This window comes from Dendropsophus ebraccatus, chromosome 6, assembly GCF_027789765.1.
Source record: "Dendropsophus ebraccatus isolate aDenEbr1 chromosome 6, aDenEbr1.pat, whole genome shotgun sequence".
Lineage (NCBI taxonomy): Eukaryota > Metazoa > Chordata > Amphibia > Anura > Hylidae > Dendropsophus > Dendropsophus ebraccatus.
In genome coordinates, this window is record NC_091459.1 from 10,144,681 (window position 1) to 10,170,275 (window position 25,595).

The 25,595-nt window shown below is 40.3% G+C and overlaps 1 protein-coding gene across 21 annotated transcripts in view; it reads left to right on the plus strand.

Moving 5' to 3' along the window:
• DST (dystonin) overlaps positions 1-25,595 on the plus strand; it is a 398,894-nt gene that overhangs the window by 214,951 nt on the left and 158,348 nt on the right. For 18 of the 21 annotated variants that reach the window (XM_069974481.1, XM_069974486.1, XM_069974484.1 and 15 more), the window contains 16 exons: positions 277-438; positions 2,367-2,471; positions 3,748-3,843; positions 6,342-6,467; positions 7,625-7,777; positions 8,633-8,787; positions 11,547-11,673; positions 13,095-13,278; positions 13,794-13,951; positions 14,717-14,895; positions 15,733-15,871; positions 15,974-16,167; positions 16,941-17,100; positions 17,862-17,945; positions 18,157-18,264; positions 19,290-19,388. In XM_069974481.1, coding sequence (XP_069830582.1) covers positions 277-438; positions 2,367-2,471; positions 3,748-3,843; positions 6,342-6,467; positions 7,625-7,777; positions 8,633-8,787; positions 11,547-11,673; positions 13,095-13,278; positions 13,794-13,951; positions 14,717-14,895; positions 15,733-15,871; positions 15,974-16,167; positions 16,941-17,100; positions 17,862-17,945; positions 18,157-18,264; positions 19,290-19,388 — 2,229 coding nt within the window. Of the gene's footprint in view, positions 1-276; positions 439-2,366; positions 2,472-3,747; positions 3,844-6,341; positions 6,468-7,624; positions 7,778-8,632; positions 8,788-11,546; positions 11,674-13,094; positions 13,279-13,793; positions 13,952-14,716; positions 14,896-15,732; positions 15,872-15,973; positions 16,168-16,940; positions 17,101-17,861; positions 17,946-18,156; positions 18,265-19,289; positions 19,389-22,356; positions 25,303-25,595 lie in introns of all 21 variants that reach the window. The other 3 variants (XM_069974495.1, XM_069974503.1, XM_069974502.1) reach the window with 1 other exon arrangement.

Sequence of the window (25,595 nt, forward strand, 5' to 3'; positions counted from 1 at the left end):
GCTGAGAGCTGAACTCTAAAAAGTTTGGTCGCCCCATAGGGAATGAATGGAGCACTGGCTGCGCATGCACAGCGCACCCAATGCATCCCTGTGCTCAAGGCCGTGGGAATTCCAGTAGTTGTACCACTACCACCAGCTTGTTATCCCCTGTTGCGTGGCTAGGAGATAAGACAAGGATACCCCTTTAATGGGAACCAGTAAGTTTCCCTGACTTGCTCCAGTAAACAATTCAAAATTACAATTTTTGGAACTACATTTGTTTTTTTTTTTATTAAGAGTTTATCAAGAAACCGGCAGAAGCACCTGGACTCCCTTCACAGCTTTGTCACCAGAGCCACAAGGGAGCTAATATGGCTGAATGAAAAAGAAGAGGAGGAGGTAGCATACGACTGGAGTGATAGAAATCAGAACATAACCGTTAAAAAGGACTATCATGCCGTAAGTGATCGAGCTCAACACCTGCACTCATTCATTCTGGTATTAATTAGCAATGTTCTGTATTAGGGAATGTTCACACAACATACTTTTTATCAAAAGAACGGACGTTGTTTTGAATTTCCACAACGGCTGTTCTTTTCATAATGAAATGATTTTCATTGAAGTCACTGCAAACAATGACATTTGTTCACGCAATGTAGCAAACTATGGCAATGAACATGTCAATTTTTCCCCCCGAAAGAATCGGCTGTTTACTTTGTTTTAACTTTGACCCCTCCTTTGCATTAAAGTCCATGGAATTTTATTACAGGAGACATCCAAACATAACACCAGACAATACTGAGCTAAAATAATGTTCCTACGGCTGATATTGCAATGTGAGCAGTAGGAACATGCTAAACATCGGCTAAAGTAGCGGCCGTTGTTTGTACAGCCTGTGAACATAGCCTTAGGGCCCTATTACACCAGACAATTATTGTGCGGAAAATTGTTATATCGTTTGAAGTTAAACGATAATAATCGTTTTGTGTAATTGCAGACAGCAATCGAAATTTTTTTTGTGTGTCGTTGATTGTTGATTTAGATCTGGCCCTAAAATTATCGTTAATCGTTCTCTGTAATTCCACATCTGTTCACTAACCGTTCGGTGTAATTCCAAATTTGTTTACTAATTGTTTAGTGTAATTCCAGCTCTTTCCTTTTTTTCTGGGATCAGATGGAGTAAACGGTCATAGTAACGATGGTAACTAACGACTACCGTTCTCTGTAATATGGCGAACGATTTCAGGTTAACTATAAACAATCTTGTTTGCGATCGTTAATCGTTAACTTAGTCTAATAGGACCATAAGGCTGTGTTCACACATGCAGTAACGCAATGAAAATGCAATGTGAATGTATCGTTTAATTGCAGTAATTATTTCCTTGCCGTCCAGCCGCCATTCATCGCATTAACGCTATTAAACTCTGACGTGTGTGAACATACTCTGATGACATTGGGTTAAAGAAGTAGCTTTATAGACCACAGGAAGCCAATGGAGATAGTCATCATGGACCCTAGTGTAAGGGTACTATTACACGAAATGATAATCGCCCAAATCGGCCCTATCCGGCCGATTATCGCTCCGTGTAATAAACACGACGATCATCGGCTGATCGTTGACATAGGTTTGGACCTATAATTGTCCGGCGCCGACTGGGCATCACTAGGTGTAATAGCGATGCGCAGCTGACAAATTCCAAACTATATACAATACCTATCCATGGTCCAGGGCTCCTCCTGCGCTCTGGTTTTAGAGCAGTCTGTCTGAGCTGACACTTAAGGCCGGGAACGCCGCGGCCAGTGATTGGCTGAGCGGCCTGTCAGCTCAGACAGGCTGCTCTGGAGCTGCAGCGCACGGGATCCGGGGAGAAACAGAGTGCAAGAGGAGCCCTGCAGCATGGAAAGGTAATGTATAGAGTTTGCAAGGGCTGCAAGGACATCGGTAACTTTGTCCATGCAGCCCTTGTTAAACGATTATCGGGCCGTGTAATAGGCCCAGTAAACAAGCGCCAATCTAGCAGATTGACGCTCGTTTACAATTATTATCGGGCCCCCATCGGCCCGTGTAATAGGACCCTAAGGGGGCATTTACACAGACAGATTTATCTGACAGATTTCTGAAGCCAAAGTCAGAAACAAACTATAAACAGAGAACAGGTCATAAAGGAAAAACTGAGATTTCTCCTCTTTTCATATCATTCCTGGCTTTGGCTTCAATGATCTTTCAGGAAACTGGATGTTTAGTCTCTGCCTCCATATGAAAGCAGCTGTGCAGAATGAGCAGAGCAGGAGATCATGCATATCACCTACCTCCTACTCTAGAGTCCAGGGCATTCAGCACTGACACAATAAAGCAGATTTCTTACCTTATGAACTCTCTTATACAGGATTTAATGAGAGAACTTGATCATAAAGAAGAAGTCATTAAATCTGTGCAAGATACCGCCGAACAACTGCTGCTCCAGAATCATCCGGCAAGATCCACTATCGAGGTGAGTACGGTGAAGCCTTCATTCACCGGTATTCATTGGCTCAAATTTATCAGTCTGTATTCACACAAAAATCACATTTTAGCTTCCATGGACTAGGGTGGATTGCAGCAGTCTCCAGTCAGGCTGTTTTGCAAAGTTGCAGGGAATTGTAATACGCCACACAGGGCTCCAGGGGTGATGCTGCTTTTTCTAGAAGGGAGCTGTGCTTTTGTTAATCCTGGATAATCACTTTAACTTTCAACTTTTAAAATGTATGACATGAGATGTCAGAGGGGTTGTCCGGGCAGGGATCGTTTCTTAAAGCGGTACTCCAGCAAAAATCTTTTTCTTTAAAATCAACTGGTTTCAGAAAGTTATATAGATTTGTAATTTACTTCTATTTAAAAATCTCAACTCTTCCCATACTTATCAGCTGCTGTGTGTCCTGCAGGAAATGTTTCCTTTCCTGTCTTACACAGTGCCCTCTGCTGTCACCTCTGTCCATGTCAGGAACTTTCCAGAGCAGTAGCTAAACCCAATAGAAAACCTCTCCTGCTCTGGACAGTTTCTGACATGGACATAGGTGGCAGCAGAGAGCACTGTGTCAGACTGGAAAGAATACACCACTTCCTGCAGGGCATACAGCAGCTGATAAGAACTGGACAATTTTCGATTTTTTTACGTAGAAGTGCATTATAAATTTATATTACTTTCTATAATCCAGTTGATTTGAAAGAAAAAGATTTTTGCTTTATAACCCCTTTAATATGTGACCTGGACAGCATCAAAAATTACAAGGAGGTATACTTACCCAACCCAGTTCGCCCACCACTGCCGGTTTCCAAAACAGCCAGCCTGAACAACCTATTTAAAAACGAAAAATATGTATATAATTGACAGATGCCAAACAAAAGTTTATGTTTAAGAAGGGGATATCCAGGCTTAGAAAAAATGTCAGCTGTCTTCCAGAAACAGCACTACCAAGGGTAGCCTATGCTTGTCTAACAAATGTCTATGATACTTAAGATCTAGGCCGCAGTGACCATGCAGATGTAGTGAGAGCTCTATTCTTTCTTTGTTCATGGGTCCTGTGTGTGTCTTGGTAGTCGGATCCCCAGTGATCATCTTGTTATACACCTATCCTATGGGTAGGACCTGGATTCTTCTGCTGCATCTTATGTTGGAGGGGATAAAGGGCCTACTCGGTATAGTTAGACAAAGCCTAACCTCTGATCTGTTATGGAGTCTGTTATTATCTACAATGCTATTACCTATAAGCTTCTCTTTCCACCTCTAGGCCTACAAATCAGCTATGCAGACACAGTGGAGCTGGATTTTGCAACTTTGCAGTTGTGTTGAACACCACATACGACAGAACACGGCCTACTTTGAGGTATTTTATCTATTTCAGTTACATCTTTCTGGACTGATGTAAACACTGTGTTCCCACAACGGTTTTTGGATGGCAGTTAGAGATGAGCGAACCCGGAGCATGCTGGAGTCCATCCGAACCCGAACTTTCGGCATTTGATTAGCGGTGGCTGCTGAAGTTGGATAAAGCCCTAAGGCTATGTGGAAATCATGGATATAGTCATTGGCTGTATCCATGTTTTCCAGACAACCCTAGAGCTTTATCCAAGTTCAGCAGCCCCCGCTAATCAAATGCCGAACGTTCGAGTTCGGATCGACTCGAACCCGAACCCAGTTCGCTCATCTCTAATGGCAGTATATCGCTTTTGGCTCAAAAACGATTCCCGCAGTCGATATATATAGTATTGTTCACACACAGTAAAATAAAAGCAAATTACAGTACAGTAAGTACGAATTGCGACCATAGTTTGAATGTTATAATGTGCTACCTACAAAAAGGAAAAACAGCAGCCTGTGCACACACTGTCATTTTTCCATAGACTTTAATATAACACATTATAACATTCAAAATATGACCGCATTTTGTATCTACTGTTGTATTTTGCTTTTGTGAACATAGACCTAATGTATACAGCTTCATTTTATATCTGCTGATCCTCATTTTGGAGCAATACCTATCTCTAATATAATTGTGTGCATGAGGCCTTAACCCCTTAAGGACGGAGCCACTTTTCGTTTTTGCGTTTTCGTTTTTTCCTCCTTGTGCATAAAAGGCCATAGCACTTGCATATTTCCACCTAGAAACCCACATGAGCCCTTATTTTTTGCGTCACTAATTGTACTTTGCAATGACAGGCTGAATTTTTGCATAAAGCACACTGCGAAACCAGAAAAAAATTCAAAGTGTGGTGAAATTGAACAAAAAAACGCATTTCTTTTATTTGGGGGGTATTTGTTTGTACGCCATTCGCCTTGGGGTTAAACTGACTTGTTATATATGTTCCTCAAGTTGTTACGATTACAACGATATAAAACATGTATAACTTTTCTTGTATCTGATGGCCTGTAATAAATTCAAACCATTGTTAACAAATATACCTTCCTTAAAATCGCTCCCTTCCCAGGCTTATAGCGCTTTTATCCTTTGGTCTATGGGGCTGTGTCAGGTGTAATTTTTTGCGCCATGATGTTTACTTTCTATTGGTACCTTGATTGCGCATATACAACATTTTGATCACTTTTTATTAATTTTTTTTCTGGATTTGATGCGACCAAAAATGGGCAATTTTGCACTTTGGTTTTTTTTTGCGCTGACGCCGTTTACCGTACGAGATCCGGAATGTGATTAATTAATAGTTCGGGCGATTACGCACACGGCGATAGCAAACATGTTTATTTGTTTATTTATTTATTTATTTATTTACTTTTATTAAAAACATGGGAAAAGGGGGGTGATTCTGACTTTTATAGGGGGAGGGGGCTTTTTACTTATAATAACACTTTTTTTTTTTTTTACACTTATACTAGAAGCCCCCCTGGGGGACTTCTAGTATATACACTTTGATCTCTCATTGAGATCTTTGCTGTATAGTAATACAGCAAAGATTAATGAGATCGGCACTCGGATGCTTTCGGCTGCTGCAGCCGAAAGCATCCGAGTGCCAAGCCGGGATCAGCACCATTTTGGCTCTGAACACCTCTTCCGGACATATGACGTACGGGTACGTCATATGTCCCTAAGAGGTTAAAGGAGAAGTACGGCGAAAATTTTTATTAAAGTGTTGTATTGCTCCCTACAAGTTATATAAATCACCAATATACACTTATTACAGGAAATGCTTATAAAGTGCTTTTTTCCCTGCACTTACTACTGCATCAAGGCTTCACTTCCTGGATAACATGGTGACGTCACTTCCTGGATAACATGGTGATGTCACTTCCTGGATAACATGGAAATGTCACTTACTGGATAACATGGTGATGTCACTTCCTGGATAACATGGTAATGTAACTTCCTGGATAAAATAGTGATGTCACGACTCCCAGAGCTGTGCGGGCTGTGGCTGCTGGAGAGGATGATAGCAGAGGGATGCCCAGTGTCCTGTGTCCCTCAGTGTCCCCCTGCCATCATCCTCTCAAGCAGCTATAGCCTGCACAGTTCTGGGAGTCGTGACATCACTATTTTATCCAGGAAGTTACATTAACATGTTATCCAGTAAGTGACATTTCCATGTTATCCAGGAAGTGACATCACCATGTTATCCAGGAAGTGACATCACCATGTTATCCAGGAAGTGACATCACCATGTTATCCAGGCAGTGAAGCCTTGATGCAGTAGTAAGTGCAGGGAAAAAAGCACTTTATAAGCATTTCCCGTAATAAGTGTATATAAGGGATTTGTATGCCTTTTGGGGGGCAATACAATACTTTAATAAAAATTTGCGCCGGACTTCCTACCTTTAATGGTAATGTTGAGTTTTATTTATTTGACTTATTTTTTCTATTTTATGTTATTATAGTACTTCAACGATGCCAAAGATGCCACTGATTATCTAAAGACCTTAAAAGATTCCATACTGAGGAAGTATAGCTGTGATAAATCCACCAGCGTACATAAACTGGAAGACTTAGTGCAAGAATCAATGGTAAGAAGTACAACAGCCTGTTTTATATGCATGGATATATGCATGTTACAGGCTGCGTTCACACACTGTCGTCATGATCGTTATTTGCACCCATCAGTATGAAAAGATGACCATCTTTTGGCAGCAAAATGATGGAAGTCCAAAAGGATGGCTGCAAAACAAACGTGTGAACATAGCCATATAGTGGGTTGTCAGTTGTATAGTGAGCTGCTCTCCCTCTGTAAGACTTCGTTCAGCCTTAAAGGGGTGGTTCACCAAAATGTTTTTTCATTCAAATCAACTGGTGCCAGAAAGTGCCAAAGATTTGTAACTTACTTTTATTTACTTCAAGTACCTATCAGCTGCTGTATGTCCTGCAGGAAGTGGTGTATTCTCTCCAGTCTGACACAGTGCTCTCTGCTGCCACCTCTGTCCATGTCAGGAACCGTCCAAAGCAGTAGCAAATCCCCATAGAAAACCTCTCCTTCTCTCTAGATTGGAATGAATACCTTTTCCTGGAGCACAAACAGCAGCTAATAGTACTGAAATGCTTGAGATTTTTTTTTGATAGAAGTAAATTACAAATCTCTGGCACTTTATGACACCAGCTTATTTGAAAGAAAACATTTTTTGGTGGACAAACCCTTTAATATTCCTAACACCCCTAAAGCTTCAGCTGTCCACGCATAATGGGAGTTGTAGTTTTGCAACATCTGGAGAGCTAAAGGTTCCCCATTCTGCCCTAGCAGGCAAAACTACAACTCCCATCACACCTGGACAGCCAAAGCTAAAGCTTTGGCTGTCCAGGTGTGATGGGAGTTGTAGTTTAGCAACAGCTGTAGAGCCTACTGTGGGTGCCCTACCCCTATGCTAGCCATAAGCTGTTGGGTGTACTTGAGCACTAGAGTAGAGAAACAGTGCTATAGAGGAGATGGTTATTTCATAATGGGTAAACTAATAACAGGTTTCTATTATCCAGAAACCAGATGTTAGATTATGGGGAAAATTGGTATAATCAGGTTGCTGTGACATTCTCTTTGCTATTCTTAAAAAGTAAATGAAAAAGAAATAAACTCTGAATGGAATTACATGAATTGAAAGTAGAGGTTGCCAGAACCCATCATACGGCAGGTGATTTGCTAGCATGAATATTATTTTTTTCCCCGTTAATTATTCAGGAAGAAAAAGAGCAGCTTTTACAGTACAAGAGCACAGTCGCCAGCCTTGTTGGAAGATCAAAGAGTGTGGTTCAATTAAAACCAAGGAACCCGGACAATCCGCTGAAAACATCTATTACAATTCGAGCTATATGTGACTACAGACAGATTGAGGTCAGTATATGATTCAGTAGATGGAGCAAACCCTTGTTTTACCCTTGGTTGAGCCTGGCTGTAAAGTATTGTTGTCTATGTCCATGAGCCTGGCTGTAATGTATTGTCGTCTATGTCCATGAGCCTAGCTGTAAAGTATTGTCATCTATGTCCATGAGCCTGACTGTAAAGCATGTTAATGTAAAAAAAGTGAAATATAAAACAATTAAAATGAACAAAACAAAAAAAACCTTGCTGTACCCTTCATGTAGCTATAGGGCTATGCTCCCACAGAGCTTTTTTTGGACGTTTTATGGCTTTTTTTTTTTGCACAGTAAAATATGGCTGTATTATCCAAATTACAGCCACAGATTGCATTATGTGACCGTATTTTGCAGCCGTTCAAAAAGTCGGATGTAAAATGGTAAAAAAAAGGCCTAAAACAATATTGTTTTTGAGAAGCGCACACTTTAGTGCATGTTCACACCTGTCCACAGTCATCCGTATTTTGATCTGCTGTGCAACATTGTGCTAGAGAAGAACATGTTGTAGGACAAATTAAGGCCCTGTTCACACAGTTTATTTTTTAAGACAAGAAAGGCCGTTGTTGGTGACTAAAACAACAACAGTTTTTGCCTTAAAATAATGCACTGCATTGAACTCCATGGGAACAACTGTCGTTATTCACACACTGGATTAATCAATGGCCGTTGTTTGCTACTGCCGCAGAAATAATTGACATGTCATGATATGGCACATTCAGGCACCGGTTTATATCAAAGCAAAAAAGTTTTGGTGAACTATCTATATAAGAGTCAATAATAACCAATAAAAAAACAAGAGTCAGTCATATATTTTTTACAACTTTTCATTTAGATCACGATTTACAAAGACGATGAATGTGTCCTGGCGAGCAACTCACACCGAGCAAAGTGGAAGGTGATCAGTCCTACCGGCAATGAAGCCATGGTCCCATCTGTGTGCTTTACAGTGCCGCCACCAAACAAAGAAGCCGTTGACGCTGCGAGCAGGTACAATCTGCTTACAATTGATGTAAAGAAAGAAAATATAGTGTTAGGCTATGTTCACACAACGTATATTTTTGCAAAATTAACGTTTATTTTCGTATTCATCACGGCCGTTGTTGCAATTAGCAACAACGGTCGTGATTAATACGAAAATATACGCTGCGTTGCCGTCTATGGAATCCCAGCGGGAGTGTATACACATAGTATACACTCCGACCGGGATCCCTAGCGGCGTCGCGAGAAACTGACATGTCAGTTTTCTGCGGCCGCTATTCATTGTATATTAGCCACAGAAAACCCTGTCAGTGCACGCTCCATTGTGTGCAGTGGGGAGTTTTGATGTGGGCACGCAAGGATCCACCCACATCAGAACTCAGTGGCGCTAAAGATCATCCGATCTTTTCTGAGACTGGCCGTTTTTTGACCCGACTGGGTCACGGAACGGTCGGTCTCTTACCAAGTGTGACCAAAGCCTTCATGCTAAAGGGACATTAAAATAAATGATCAGACTCTCCTTGCTTTACTGAACTTTTATTATATAGGCTAGGTTCACACTATGTAACAGTGATGGCCGTCTTTCATAACAATCGACCGCTATTGTGCAGCGTTTGTTATTAAAATAAATAAATCATTATTAATCAATATAATCATTATCATAATCTTATTATGAAGGACGGCCATCATTTTTACATAGTGTGAACCTTGCCATGGAGTCTATGTGGAAACCAGCCATGCAGCTTACTGCATCCATCTGTCCTTACTAAGAGATTGGACCACAAATAACAGTAATTACCCATCCACAGAACAGCTGAAATATATATAATCTCTGGGGGTCCGACTGCTGGAGCCCCCAGGAATCATAAGAATGGAATCTAAGTCCTGCAGCTCCATTAATCTTTGTGAGACTGATGGAGAGTGCTATACTAGGGTTGTACTATAGCCAAGTGCTATACTAGGGTTCTTCGGTAAATCAACTTGTATAGAAAGTCCACAGCTCCATTGGGAAGAAAATATTCAGGCTTTATTGAAACTTTTTACAAATGGATAAAAACACACTAATGCATTTTTGGGTCTAGCTCCTTAATCATGGCAAATCCATTTCACTGTGTGTCCTATTTTTATACATTGGGTTCACACTACGTATATTTCAGTCAGTATTGTGGTCCTCATATTGCAACCAAAACCAGGAGTGGATTAAAAACACAGAAAGGATCTGTTCACACAATGTTGAAATTGAGTGGATGTCCGCCATATAACAGTAAATAACTGCCATTATTTCAATACAACAGCCGTTGTTTTAAAATAACAGCAAATATTTGCCATTAAATGGTGGCCATCCACTCAATTTTAACATTGTGTGAACAGATCCTTTCTGTGTTTTTAATCCACTCCTGGTTTTGGTTGCAATATGAGGACCACAATACTGACTGAAATATACGTAGTGTGAACCCAGCCATAGGTGTATTCCACTCAAACATAACTTTTGATATGTTGCTGCCCATGGTGAGACTAACAATTCCTTCCATACTTATTATCTGTTTAGTCTCCTTCCCCCAGTTCTGAGTTGCTGCTTCTTAAGACACAAAAATCTGTGTGTGAGCCTTTCCCTTCCCTTTCTCTATTTCATGCGCGCCGGCTCTGTGTACTTTGTGATAGGTACCATTTAAAGTAGAAAAATGCAGATTAGCATGTAAACTCCGTCTGGTGGCAGCTTCAGGCAGTCCGCATGTTATCTTTTCTATCTGTGTCAGTGCTGGAGATTTGTAGCTTTGCATGAGAAAAAAAAACTGCAAATGTGGCTAAATGTGTTAGGGAATTATTTAACACCGAATTGTGAACCTATATAGACAAAGAGCCAAAGGTTTACATAACCTATAAGGAAAAAAGTAAGATATATCGTATTAATAAAGTGAAAATTCTATAGTATCCGGTTATTTCAGTTCTGTATCCCAAAAAATCTTTAGTGTCAATGTTTGTTTACTTTAACTGGGCATCTTAAAGGGAAGCCTCCTTAAAGGGAATCTGTCACTAGGTTTATGCCGCCTTCAATGAGGGCAGCCTAAACTATTGTCAGAAATGCGGAACAGATCGGTGTATTACTTACATAATAATAATTATAATAATAATAATTTTTATTTATATAGCGCCAACAGATTCCTCAGCACTTTACAATTCTGGGGGTACATACATAGACAAAAAATCGACATTACAGAGATACATATAATTATCCATACATGAGGAGGGAGGTCCCTGCTCGCATGCATGAGCTTACACACTATCAGGAGGGGGCTTACATAATTCTGTTCAGCCGTTCTCCTAATATGCAGGAGAATAGGATTCTTGCCACGCCCCTCCCCCGCCTTTATCTGCTAAATGACAGTTGACTGCCTATACACAGCATGGATAGCCAATCAGCAGCTGGTGGGCGGAGTTTTCTGTTTCTCATGAATATCCAGTAATACTGAGCTCATGCACATAATGGAGAGGACTACTTATTGTCCATGTTATTCAGGAGGAGATCTCTGGAGCAGCTGCACAGAACAATCTATTCAGCTTCTCCGTCACTAGTTTATGCCACCCTGAGATAGGACACCATAAACCTATTGACAGAGTCTCTTTAAAGGCAGTCCCTGGTGTATTATTAAGGCTATTCTTATCATGTCATTTCTGAATGAGGAGAATGTTATTCTATAAAGTGATGGGATTGGAAGGATCGGTTACATAACTAGAAAATTACATAACTTTATAATGTTTTATTACAGAATTGAGCAAATGTATCAGAGCGTTTTATCACTCTGGCACGAATCCCATATCAGCATGAAGAGTATGGTGTCCTGGCATTACCTCATGAATGAAATCGAAGCCATCCGAGCAAGCAAGGTTTCTTCAGTATGTTCAGCGTCTCTTTATTTACGACAAGTTTCTGGTACACATCCTTGTCAGTCACTCGTATGGTTGCCCATATTTCTTGCTTCGAACCTAAAGGCAGACCTTTAGGCCCCGTCCCCAACTACCCTGCCAGATTTGCCAAGAGGTGCAGGCCTCTTAGTAAAACCGCCCTGACCTGCGCCTGCCCTATCAGGTGCAGAAATCTACAGGTGTAGATGGTGTTGCCACGCCTCCTTTCAGCCTTGTCGCACAATTGGCAGGGGTTATGGCTGGCATATCCCAGGGAGAAGGTAAGAATTTGCGCCTTTAGCCTAATGCACGCCAGTGGTGCAGCCTTCATAAATGCCCCCGTCAATTTCACAATCTGCTGCATATAATATATACCATCTCTTTACCGGTGCCACTGTCACGAGATCTTATACTGTATGTTTTTCAATTCACCTAATTTTAATGTTATGGTTGATTGGTGTATACCTCTATATCTGTTTAATGCTAAATACTGTGACATACACAGATGTTCAGATGTTAGTATTTTTGTATATATATATATATATATATATATATATATATATATATATGTATGTATCCCTAGTCCTTTGGGCTGGGATTATGCTTTGTTTGCATTAATGATGTAGAAAATTAAGCTTCCTGGATTCACACTACTTTATTGCAATCCATTTTTTTGCAAAAAAACGAATGAAAAAAACTCATGCCTTTGTGTGCATCCGTCTTGATCCGTTTTTCCATTTACTTCGATTTAAAAAAAAAAAAAAAACTTATCAAAACGGATCCGTATTTTCTTTAATGGACGCAAAAATGAGGTTGAGTACGTTTTTGTGTGCGTTAAAAAAAAGGATGCGTTTTGAACCTTTTTTTTTTATAATGGAAGTCAGTGGAAAAACGGATCGAAACCGATGCACACAAAGGCATACGTTTTATTTCATCCGTTTTTTTGCAAAAAATGGATTTCAATAAAGTAGTGTGAACCCAGCCTTACCCAGCTTACCGCTTCTGCCTGATACTGTTCTCTTTTGTGGCTTACCAAATGCATCAAACATTTACACCATTTGCTTAAAGGGTTTATCCAGTGCTACAAAAACATGGCCATTTTCCTCCAGAGACAGCCCCACTCTTCTCTCCAGTTTGTGTGCAGGTTTTGTAACTCTGTTCCATTGAAGTAAATGGATCTTAATTACAAACCACACCTGAATTGGAGACAAGAGTGGTGCCGTCTCTGGAAGAAAGTGGCCATGTTCTTGTAGTGCTGGATAACCCCTTTAAAGATACTGTCCACATATGTTTAAAGGGGTTATCAGTCCACATATCGACACTGCATCATTATTATTATATCGGCAGGGTAAAGCTTTCTCCTCTGCATAAACGTTCATGTGATTGATAGGTAAATGAACTCTTCATTGCAGATTAAAACATTGCTTCCCGGAGAACATCAGCAGGTTCTAGGCAATCTGAAAACTCGTTTTGATGAATTCTTGGAAGATAGCCAGGAGTCAAAGATGTTCTCTGTGTCTGATATATCCCAGCTGGAGAGGGAGGTCAACGTCTGCAAAGTGCACTATGAGGAGCTTCTAAAATCCGCAGAAAGAGGTAAATGAAATCAGCAAAGACATGAAGTGGGTGGTGGGGGTCAAAATCAGCCTTTGCTTTAGGGCTTGTTCACATAGGGCAAGACTATGCTCAATAATTACCACAAAAACAATGTATAACTGGTGTCACACACAATGTTGTTTTGAAAATCGCAATTTTTGATGCAGTGTTGAGTCTTTCCACTATAATTTTGACTCCTTCTCAACTTGGCTTAAAGAGTCATTGTCATGAAAAATAGCTTCTGTTATGTCATTAGTAGTTTATAATCAATGATTTTTGACATTCCTGATGCCCTGTCAAAAGTTATGTTTCAAGACCGTTGCTCACGCTGTTTTTGTGGCATTATAAAACAATAATTACAATTACAAAACCTACAAGCTGTCTGCAAAGTCAAAACTCTGGTGGCCATGACTGGTTATACAGCCACTGAGAGCGGTTACTGTCATGCTCGCTGCGCCCCTTATTAGTATTAATTTTTTTTTTTAAATTACGTATTCTCTTCCAATTTTCAACAGAGGAACAAGAAGAATCTATTTACAATCTGTATATCTCCGAGATTAGAAACTTCCGTCTCCGACTAGAGAGCTGCGAGGAAAGGCTTATTCGACAAATCAGAACTCCGCTAGACCGGGATGATCTGCATGAAAGTGCATTGAGAATCTCTGAGGTAGAGGTAGGTGCTGATTCTTCCCTTTAGTCTTACATTGAGATTGTATGGGAGCTGTGGCATTAGTGTGATTTCCAGTGTGTCTTCCAGAAATATAAATCAAAGTATCTGTTCTCCCTCCAGGGAATCCATATTTAGTATGAACTTCTGTTAGAGCCGCAATACTATTAATCTCAACAAGTGTATAAATCTAGGAGTTCTTGCAGTGCAGACACATAGCATGGACGTAAAGCAGAAGCCTCGGGAAATCTTACGCAAAGTGCTACCTAAAACAGAGGCTAAATAAAGGATAGGATGGATTTACATGGACTTTGTATGTAGTTCTTTAAAGGGGTATTCCAAGAAAAATTTACTTGTCCCCTATCCATAGGATCAGGCGGGGTCCAACCCCTGAACTCCAGGCGATTTCCGTATCTCCCCCCCCCCCCCCGGCATCTGTGTTATGAATAAAGCTGGGGGTACGGCATGTGACCCACAGCTCTATTCATTCCTTTGGATGTGCTGGAGAGAGCCGAGTATGCCGGAAGAGCGCTTAATCGGCTCCCTCTCTGGCACCTTCATAGGAATTAATAGATCCATACCCGCGGCTCTATCCATAACACAGAAGACGTGGGCCTATACAAAGATCGGAGGTGAGACCCTGCCTCATCTCTTACTTATCCCCTATCCTGTGGATAGGGGACATGTTAATTTTTCTTAGAATACCGCTTTAATACAAAATCTTTTTTTTTTTTCAAAGAATCTGAACTTTTTTCTTTTTTGCCTCCACAGAAATTAAAAAAGGATTTGGACCACCTGAAAATAGATTTATCAGCGATTACAGATAAGTGTGAGGAGTTCTTCAGTCAAGCCGCTGCCTCCCCATCAATCGATGCCCTACGATCCGAGCTCAACATTATTGTCCAGTCTATGAACCAAATCTACTCCATGTCTGTCATTTACCTAGACAAGTAGGTGGATTTATTGGTTTATCCTTTAAGAATAATGTATGGTTTTTTATACTTGTCTATTTATGCTGTGAACGTTTGGTTTCATGGTTTTGCTATAATGATTTACTCTTCTATATCTATTTACAGCTGGCTTGGTAAGCTTGTGGATATTCAAGTGGCTAGACTGTCTATATTAATCTGATAAGATATAGGAGACATTAAAGTGTCGCTGTTATTACGAAAAAACTTTTGACATGTCATAGAGACATCATAGATACATGCCAAAAGTTTTGATCGGTGGGGTTCTGAGTGTTCACACCTGTGCCAATCCGGAGAACAAGCTGAGAGAGGCTCCATAGAGCTACATTATAAGTCTGACTCTTTTTTCTGATTCAGAGCAGGGAGTAGATGCGCTGAAGCACGTCTTCCCTCGGCTCTATCTCTTGATCAGTACCGGTCTGATCACTCAGATGGAACCAATCAAATCTTTTCACTGGTCTCTATGACATGTCACAAATTTTTGTGACAGCATTGACACTTGAAGGAGGTTTTGTGGTCCAAAATTATTGATGGCCATTTCTCAGTATAGGTCACCAATATAGGATTGTGGGGTGACCATTGATGTGAATGACTACTCAGAGAAAGAGCTGATCAGAGGGTGCGCTGGGTGTTGCTACCCCACCAATCTTATATTGAATACCTATCTTGTTACGAAGGATTAGTAACAGTAACAGTGGGATCAGTTCTGACATCCATGGACCTCCAATATTTTAGTACCGTATAGGAGGGGGAAGAAACCGGATGGCTAGATGTTTGTGAACACATGCTAAGAATTTTTTCTGCTTTTTCCCCATACAGATTAAAGACTATAAATCTCGTCCTAAAGAATACGCAGGGAGCAGAGAGCCTGGTGAAAACATATGAGACCAAACTGTGTGAAGAAGACGTCATTACAGCCGAAAGAAACTCAATTGATAGACTGATCGTAACCTTGAAGGTAAGCATTCTGCCATGTCTGAACTCATCCTTACTATTTATATGGTCAGTCGTCTTTCTCTCTTTCACACAAAATGACTGTAATCTGTCAATTACGTCATAGCAATGGAGGTCAGAGGTGGATGAAAAACGAGAAGTGTTCCATGCGCTGGAAGATGGATTGCAGAAAGCCAAGAGCATCAGCGATCAGATGTTCAAAGTGCACAAGGAGCGGGATCTTGACTTTGACTGGCACAAAGAGAAGGCGGACCAGATAGCTGAGCGATGGCAGAGTGTTCATGCTCAGATAGAGAACAGGTTTGCACACATTTAATTTGCTTAATAAAGAAAAGGCAATAAATTCTCAAGCAGCCATGTTTGCCTCAAGGGTCAGGGGGTGAAAGGGATTACAAGTAATAACTTATTTCTCCCCGTGCCCACGGTGAGCGGCAGAACTGGCCGCGGGACTCCCGCCGGGCTTCGGGATCTCCGGAGCTGACACGTCACTACCCGGCTGATGGACTGGCCGCTCAGTAAGTCAGTGGCTGGGGCGGGAGCAGCCAGTCCATCAGCCGGGGAAGGCCTCCCCCCTTCCCCATCATCACAACTCGGGGGAAATGCCTTCCGACAAGGATATTGGTGCCGATCCTGCCACACCGGTCTTCTGATCCTTGTAAGTCCTGTCATTTTTGAGAAATTTAATATTTAAAAAAAAATGTGTAAAATAGGGCCTTTGGCACCGTTTGGCCAAGCCATCACCAAGAGTGCTCAAGCCTACTTATGTATATTCAAGAATGCCAAAGCAGGCAGGTGAATATGCATCAGTAGGCATGAGCATCAGAGGCGGCGGGTGTGCCAAAAGGTGCACTGGGGGGCTAAGGAAGTGCTCCAAGATTTAATTTTTCAAAAACATACAAGGATCAGAAAACCATTGCCAGAAAGAGAAGGTTCTCAGGAACTATCAGCAGGTTTGTATGCATAAATGTGTGTTCAGAATTTGGGGAATCACTTTTCAGGTGCAGTAACAAGTATATGAGTCTGTTCAGGGAAGCTATATCATTTTTTTTTACTCTATGCTGTTCATTTAATAGATTGAGAGACCTAGAAGGAATAAGCAAGTCTCTGAGATATTACAAAGAGTCCTACTTGGCACTTGATTCCTGGATTAGGCAAATAGAAGAAGGACAAAGTAGGTTGCAAGATGGCATGCCTGACAGTAAGGCACTCTCCAAACTTCTGGATCAGCAGAAGGTAACCTGTATAGTTGTAGTTGTTACATTACCCCAATGAAACAAAGTACAATTGTTCCATGCCGCTGCCTTAAACCCTTCGGCTCCTGTAAGGTACATCACATCCTGTACATGTTTGACATTACCACACTTAGGGCCGTATTACATGGCCTGACATTTTAGAGTAAGCTGGCTTGCTCCTCTTCCCCGCTTGCTGTCTTTGCTATTACACTCATTGGGCGGGGAGCTGCAGGAGGGGCTTTTGGATGATCCTTAGATTGTCCAGGTGGCCCATAGGAATAAGTGACAGTTTGCTGCTTCCTCTCCTATTACACGGAGTGATGGTCATGGCTATTCTTATTGGGATTTTAGATCACTCTTTAAATCAACGATCGGCTGACATCTTGCTTGTCAGCTTATTGTTGATTTAAAACTTGACTTATTACATGAAATTATTATTGCCCGGAAGGGGCCAAGTACGGCCGATAATCACTTTGTGTAATAGTACCCTTAGTCACAGTTTCTAATGGCTTTTGTTAAAATGCTGATCATGACACAGGGTTTGCAGTGAGGCTGCCTTGAACAAATAGTAGACTATGCTTTTATATCTCACATGCAAAGCATATATATATTTGTATCTCACATGGTCAGATATAGTCACGATGGGGGTATGAAATGGTATGTGTTGGACCCCCCCTTTTTAAAAAGTTATTCTCATGTTTACAGTGCCCGAAAATGTGATGGGACTATTTCCTTAGTCAATTCTGATTTTTGTTATTTTAGAGTTTGATTTCTGAAATTGAAATGAAGCAAAGCAAAATGGACGAATGCCAGAAGTATTCCGAGCAGTATTCTCTGGCCATTAAGGTATGCATCTTTATATAATTTGTTTGCCACTCTAATGCTTTTCAGTAGTCGCCATATGCACTGTGCAAATTTAAAACTGTTGAGGTATGTGGAGGTGCCCCCTTACAGAGCCGTATTATTGCTCTGGATGACGTGTAAAGCCAAGAAATAATAGAAGACGCAAACATCTAGGCATATGCTGGTGTCAATGTAATATCTGTTTATTTTACAGGATTATGAGCTTCAGCTGATGACTTATAGGGCACTGGTAGACTCCCATCAGAAATCTCCAATGAAACGTAGACGCTTCCAGAGCTCATCTGATGTCGTTATACAAGAAGTAAGTTATATAATTATATAAAAGTAACGATCGATCTATCTATTTATCTATCTATCTATCTCCTATCTATCTATCTCCTATCTATCTCCTATCTATCTATCTATCTATCTATCTATCTATATCTCGTATCTTTTATCTATCTATCTATCTATCTATCTATCTATCTATCTATCTATCTATCTATCTATCTATCTCCTGTCTATCTATCTATCTATCTATCTATCTATCTCCTATCTATCATCTATCTATCTATCTATCTATCTATATCTCGTATCTTTTATCTATCTATCTATCTATCTATCTATCTATCTATCTCCTGTCTATCTATCTATCTATCTATCTATCTATCTATCTATCTCCTATCTATCATCTATCTATCTATCTATCTATCTATCTATCTATATCTCGTATCTTTTATCTATCTATCTATCTATCTATCTATCTCCTATCTATCTATCTCCTATCTATCTCCTATCTATCTATCTATCTATCTATCTATCTATCTATCTATCTATCTATCTATCTATATCTCGTATCTTTTATCTATCTATCTATCTATCTCCTGTCTATCTATCTATCTATCTATCTATCTATCTATCTATCTATCTATCTATCTCCTATCTATCTCCTATCTATCTATCTATCTATCTATCTCCTATCTATCATCTATCTATCTATCTATCTATCTATCTATCTCCTATCTATCTATCTATCTATCTATCTATCTATCTATCTATCCGTCTATCTTCTGATTCAATGGTTTTTATTAAGGTTTTTTGAATAAAGAAAACAGTAGTAAACAATCAGTATACAAGAAAACGGTATACACATGAGATGTACAGTTAAAAGTATACATCAATTTTCTTAATATTATATAAAAACTTTCTGCTATCTTTAATCTATCTATCTTCGTCTGAAAAATTTATCCTGTATACATTTATATCATACATTATACATACAACTTGTATTTGATTGTTGTTTTTGTTGATACAATGTGTAAATCCCTATTGTTTCTGCTTTTATAGTATATGGATCTGAGGACCCGGTACACGGCCTTGATGACTTTAATCAGCCAGTTTATTAAATTTTCTGGAGAAACACTTAAGAGATTAGAAGAGGAGGAGGTAAAGATACAGACTAGAGCTAATGAGTCTATAGTAATTTTTATTAGTTTTTTTTTACACTGTCCACTGTGGGTGAGGGGATTATTTCTCATATCCAGGTTGTTTCCTCAGTTTCTCTGCATTGTATAATTGTTGGTTTCTTCTTTTGTCTTTGGTGATGGGTTACTATGCATTGTTGATTTCTCACTAACAGCAGTTAGGTTTATAGTTAAGTAAAAATCCTACAGAGCAGCCATTTTATTGGCTTTACTTATGGAAATGACTACAGTAAGCGAACACATTGATCAGTGCACCCGCTCTGATCAGATTGGAGGGACCTCAATTCCCTAGCCTGTGCTGTGGCATGTATATTATATAGCTGGCACAGCGCCCAACTCAGCAGTGGGTCCTTGCAGACAGCTGACTAATACGATGGACAGTCAACCGTGTAACTGGTTAATAATATCAATTAACTTCCATAATTTTTGGCAGCTCATCCCAGTTTGCAGAGGGAGATGTTCAGCTGACGTACACAGTCTGAGGCCGGCACAATCTTTGTAATTGTTAGCAAATGAGGGTTTGGCTGATCTTGTGCCTTGTACACGAGGCGGCAGTCGGGCACAGCCGCTACAGAATAGACCAAACTGGGCATAGTGAGGAGCCGCAGCACTTGGGTGGGCATCACCATAGAAGTATTGGGTGTTGGGCCCCAAATAATTTTATATTGCTTAAGTACAATTCAGTTCTAAAGTCCTGAAAACGCCTTTGAGAACTATTTATTTAGTAGACTTAGGCATAATATAATACAGGTAATATATCTGGCTAATATTTGATTTAAATAGAAACCCTATTTTCGCTAGCAGTTTTAGGCTATGTTTGCACAGTGTATTTTCTTAAGGCAAGAACGGCCGTTGTTGGCGATTAAAACAACTGCAGTTCTTCACTTAAAATAATGCACTGCGTTGCATCCTATGGAAACAATGGCCGTTGTTCACACACTGTATTGAACAACGGCTGTTGTTCCCCTGTGGCTGCAAAAATAATTGACTTGACAATTGTTTGTGTCTATGAATGCAGGAAACAACAGCTATTGTTCCTGCTTTGTTCACACAATGTATGGCCGCTCTGATGGCCGTGCCTTGTGTAGACTTCAATGGTTAATTGGTGCACAGGCCAATTACATACCCAAACGTGCCCGCATTTCAATTAAAATGAAATGATGTGTCAAACAGCGGCCGTTGTTTATGCATAGTGAGAACACAACCTTATTGTTAAAGCACTTGATAAATAAACAAATAACATCCAACCCTGTGTAATACAACCAGTAAGACCAGCAGACTACAAGTACATAATTTGCTTTACTTAGTTTTATCTAACTTTCTGACATTCTAGAGAATGATGTATATTTGACTGATGATGTGTTTTCTTTTTCTTATAGTAGGTGTATAAAACAAGTTACTATTCACTTTTATATATGATGCCATTGTTCTGTTTAGGCAACAAACATCCTGCCTTTGCATTAGCTTATAACCTATAGAATTACCTGTGTTCTCTGTTGTGTGTTCAGGCTTCATGTGGGTTTGCATGGTTTATGTTGTATGTATAAGTTGGGCACTTCTTTTTATTGGTGTGACCATCCTGCAGATATTTTGTTCACTGTACAGTATGTGTTTTGCTTCTTTGGACTTGGGTATCTCGCTTCTTTACTACTGTCATGATACTTCACTGGCACGACAAGGTGGTTGACTCTTTGTCTTTTAATTGGCCTGAATAGGTAAGTTATTTAAGGTATGCATTTTATACATTAATAATGTTTCCTTTTTTCTAAAGTGTCACCTTAATGGTGATCTCCCACTTGTGTGTAAAAGTGCGGAGCTAGCTCACTAGGCATTAGATTTGCTGATTCCTAATACATTTTATACACTAGTCTTGTTCTGATAAGTAAGAACCATGCATAAGACTTATCTTAACCCTTTCACGACCTGGGTCATTGACGCATCATAATTATCCCATAAGCTGATGACCCTATGTGCACCTTCTCCTTTGTCCCCTGCCGCTGTCACAATCTTGTGACAGCGGCAGGGGAGAGAGGGGAGGGGGCAGTGCTCACGGTTGCGCGTCGTGCCTTTCCTACCTCCCTCCCCCCCGCCTGCCTCCGTAAACAGGAAGCCAGAAGCATGAGGCTTCTGGTTTCCATGGCTACCATCTGTGCTCTGCAATCACTTTGCAAAGCCCCGATGGACACCGGACAGAGAATTCTCTCTCTGTAGAGGGAGAATTCTCTGTTAGGAGCCCTATAGATGCGATCGTGCTGACCGCAGTATCTATACGGTTAACTTTCAGCACTGGAGCATGGAGTTGCGGCGGGTCCCCGGCTATTACTGATAGCCGGGACCAGCCGCGAATGACACAGGCGCAGCTTTTGCACCTGTGTCATCCTGCAGCGTAAATTAACGTCGCTGCAGCATCAGGCATAGGCTGCAGCGACAATAATTTACTGTGCAGTGGCGGGAGGGGGTTAATGGCTGTATGTGTAGTGTGTAGTTTGGTTTACTGTAGCCCCAATGTAAAATTGTAAAATATATTTATTTTTACCCCTTATTATTCCCATTTCTGGGACCCGCTCCTATCTATCAGTCAAGGACTCCCTGCCCCCCTCCGGCCTGTTCACAGCTGTCGGAGGTGATTAGGTATACAAAAAACAGCCAATTTTGTCAAGTTATGTAATTTGCACAACTCCACTTGACTTTAATGGGAATTACCCAGAGTTATGTAAACATCATTGCTCGTGGGCTACACTAAGTCAATGGGAGTTATGCAAAGAAGAAGGTGGTAACCACATCTCGGGGGCACTTAGGACATATCCTGTGGAAATGTCATAAATGTCCCAGATGGGTATACCCCTCTAAAAATGCATATTGCATTGAATATTTTATAGCACAAAAGTTGCTCAAAAATGAATATTTTTTTTACTTTTATTTTATCATAGACTCTGATATACTCAGAGCGTTCTTCCATGTCGGCTTACCCTGAATTAGCAGAACAACAAAAAGCCACTGCAGAGGAAAACAGAAAGCTCCTGCTGAAAATTCAAGAGCTCGAGCTATCACTAGAAGAAGTGAAAAAGCAGAAATATTTGCTAGAGCAAGAATTGCCAAAAGTTAAGGCTGCTGCTGATATGGAGATTAAAAAACAGCAAAAGGCAATGGAAGAATTAACAGTGCAAAAAACAAAGGCCGAATACGAGGTGCAGCAGTACCGTTTAGAGTTGGAAACCACTGTCAGACTGAAAACGGCAGCCGAGCAACAGCTAGAACACGTCCGTCAGATCACACGACAAGCGGAGTCAAAGCGAGATGCTGTGGAGGACAAACTTAGAGCATTTAAGACACAAATAGAGGAAAGCACTACAGCTCGAAGGAAGCTAGAGGACCACTTGAAGAGAAAAGAAATTGATGTTCAAGATCTGGAAAAGAAAAAAAATAGTCTAATGACTGAACTCAAACGGAAAGCTGAGATAGAGGAAGAACTTATGAGACAGATAAAACACCTTGAAAGTGACCTTGTCTACCAGAAAAAAATGGCAGAGGAGAAGATGGAATATGAAGCAAAGAGACAATATTCCGATTCATTATACAGTTATTCTTCTTCTAAAGAGATGGTTATCCCTGCACGATCTGTGCAAGAGGTTCATTATATGATTGAATCAGACATGCGAGGGGCTCAAATTGATCAGTATGTTAAAAAAGCCGAAACCTTTAGGCAGCAACTTGATGAACTTACACTGGTGCACAAAAAAGCCGAGAACGAGATTAAACAGTATAAACAGGAACTTAATACAATACAAATTCAAAAGGCATCAGCAGATGAGAAGAACCGTCTGCTAAGAAATCAGTTGGACGATGCACATAATATGATGCAACAACTTAAGATTGAACTAGAACAGAAGAACCAGTTAGAACAGAGCTACGTCTTGCAACTTAGAGAAGTGGAACGAAAGCTTCATCAGAGTCAGGATAAGGCTGAAGAAGTCATGCAAGAGGCTACTGATCTCAAAAAGATTCGAATGAGTTTTGGGGAGGAATTAAAGGTATTGCAACAAGATAAAGTCTCCCTAGAGCATAAACTTAAAATGCAAAAAGCTGATTATGATGATGTCAGAGAGAAGCTAAAAGCTTGCCAGGATGAACTCAGGCAGAAAGACATGTCTGAAAGGAGTAGCCTTCAAAAACTAGCTTTTCTGGAAGAAGATTTAGCTAGGAAAAAACAAGATGTGGAAGAATTCCGAAAACGGGTTGAAGACCTTACTCGTGCAAATGCGAAAGCCGAAAGCAGTGTGAAAATTCTAAATTCACAAATAACCAATTTGCAGCAAGAAAAGATTGTATTTGAACAGAGATCACATTCCCGAAGTGGGGAAGTTGAAGGCTTACGCGATCAACTTAAGAAAACCCAAGAGGAGCTCCACCAAGTTGCTAGGTCCCAGAAAGAGGAACAACAAAAAAATATAAAGCTGCAGGATGAGTTAACGAAAAGCAATCAGTGGTCAAATTCTTTGAAAATAAAGTTAGACGAGCTTACTAGAACACACAGCGAGACGGAGATTACGTTGAGGAAGGTTAAATCTGAGTTGGATAAGACAACAATGGAAAGAAATAGTTTTCAGAAAAATTTAGATACAGTAAAATCACAACTAGAATCCTCCAAGGAACAAATAAGAGCTACGAGTGAGCAACTCCAAAAACAGTCCAAGGGAGAGTATGAAACTCAGAACATGGTGAAAAGGCTGGAAGAAGAATTATCAAAATCTAAAAATTCCCTCAATGAAATCAGGCAGAAAAGTGACAAGCAAAGCCTAACAATCCTGAATTCTGAAAAGGAGATAAGAAATCTGAAAGCGGAACTAAACAGTATAACCGTAGAAAAGCGACTAGTAGACCAGAAGCTGCAGCAGCACCAGAACCAACTTCAGGAAGTTAATATGAAACTAAAGAAAGCGCAGGATGATCTTCACAAGAAGACTGTGGATGAGCAACTAGCACAGAAAAAGCTTGTGCTGTACCAAGAAGAATCTGCGAAATACAAAAGCTCTGCGGAAGATTTCAGGAAGAAATTGGAAAAGTCAATGGAATCCAGTCTGAGCACTGAAAATAATTATTCAACCATGAGGCTCGAAGTTGTTGGTTTGAGACAAGAGAAAGCAATGCTGGAAGAGAAGATTAAGTTGATGAAAGTTGAACTTTCAGAATTTCAGGAGAGATTAAGGTTAAGTCAAGAGCAGTTGAACATGGAGAAAAAATCTGGCATGGAAAGTGTTCAGAAATTGCGAAAACTAGAGGAGGAACTAGAGGTTCAAAAACGTGGTGTTGAAAGTCTTAAACAGAAGGTCGACCTGCAGAGACAAGATCACATTAACCAGTTACGATATCTACAGAGCGAGATTCAGCAAACTAACAGTATAAGAAGCCCATTTCAGAAAAATGAATTTGAAGTGAAAGGAAACAGCTACGTTATTTCCTCCCCGGGTTCCCAACAAGATTTCGATAGTTTAGCTCAAAGATCCAAAGCTTCTCCTCTGTTGAGACGAAAGCTAGACAGTCACCTTGATGTCAACGTTCCCGTTTTTAACTCTACCCTTATGGAGGAAAAGAAGCAAATGGATGGTTACGATGACAGCGTGCAGAAGGAACTCCAGCTACAGCTGTCCAGGATAAAGCAGTCCCTCGATGGTGGAGACAAGGGGAAGCCATTTACAGAGTACGTGACCCAAACCAGCACCGAGCTTCAAATATCTATTGATAACATGAATGCTTACAAACAGCTGTCAGACCTAGAGACTATAAAGGATAAAAGTTTACAGAATGCCATTCAAACTTTAAGAATTGAAGAGGAGAAAATTGGAAAAGAGCTAGGAAAATTTGATCCATCGATGGAGGTATTTTATGTATATCCTCCTTACTACTTTGCTCTGCAATAGCTTACTGGCTAATGCTATCTTAACCGCTTATATAGATTTCCGTTAACTCTTTGCATATCCTGCAGTTAGTATATTAGTTACTATGACAAATGCTGTTAGATGTTATATAATATTGCATAAGCTGTTGCGTATTGTGCAAGTCAGATACATATAGTAGTTAGGCTTCCATAATGTAGACATATGCCCTGTTGTATATAGATGCATGGCTTGTCGGGCCTCTGTGGGGCTTTCAGCTTTGGGTGTTTAGCACT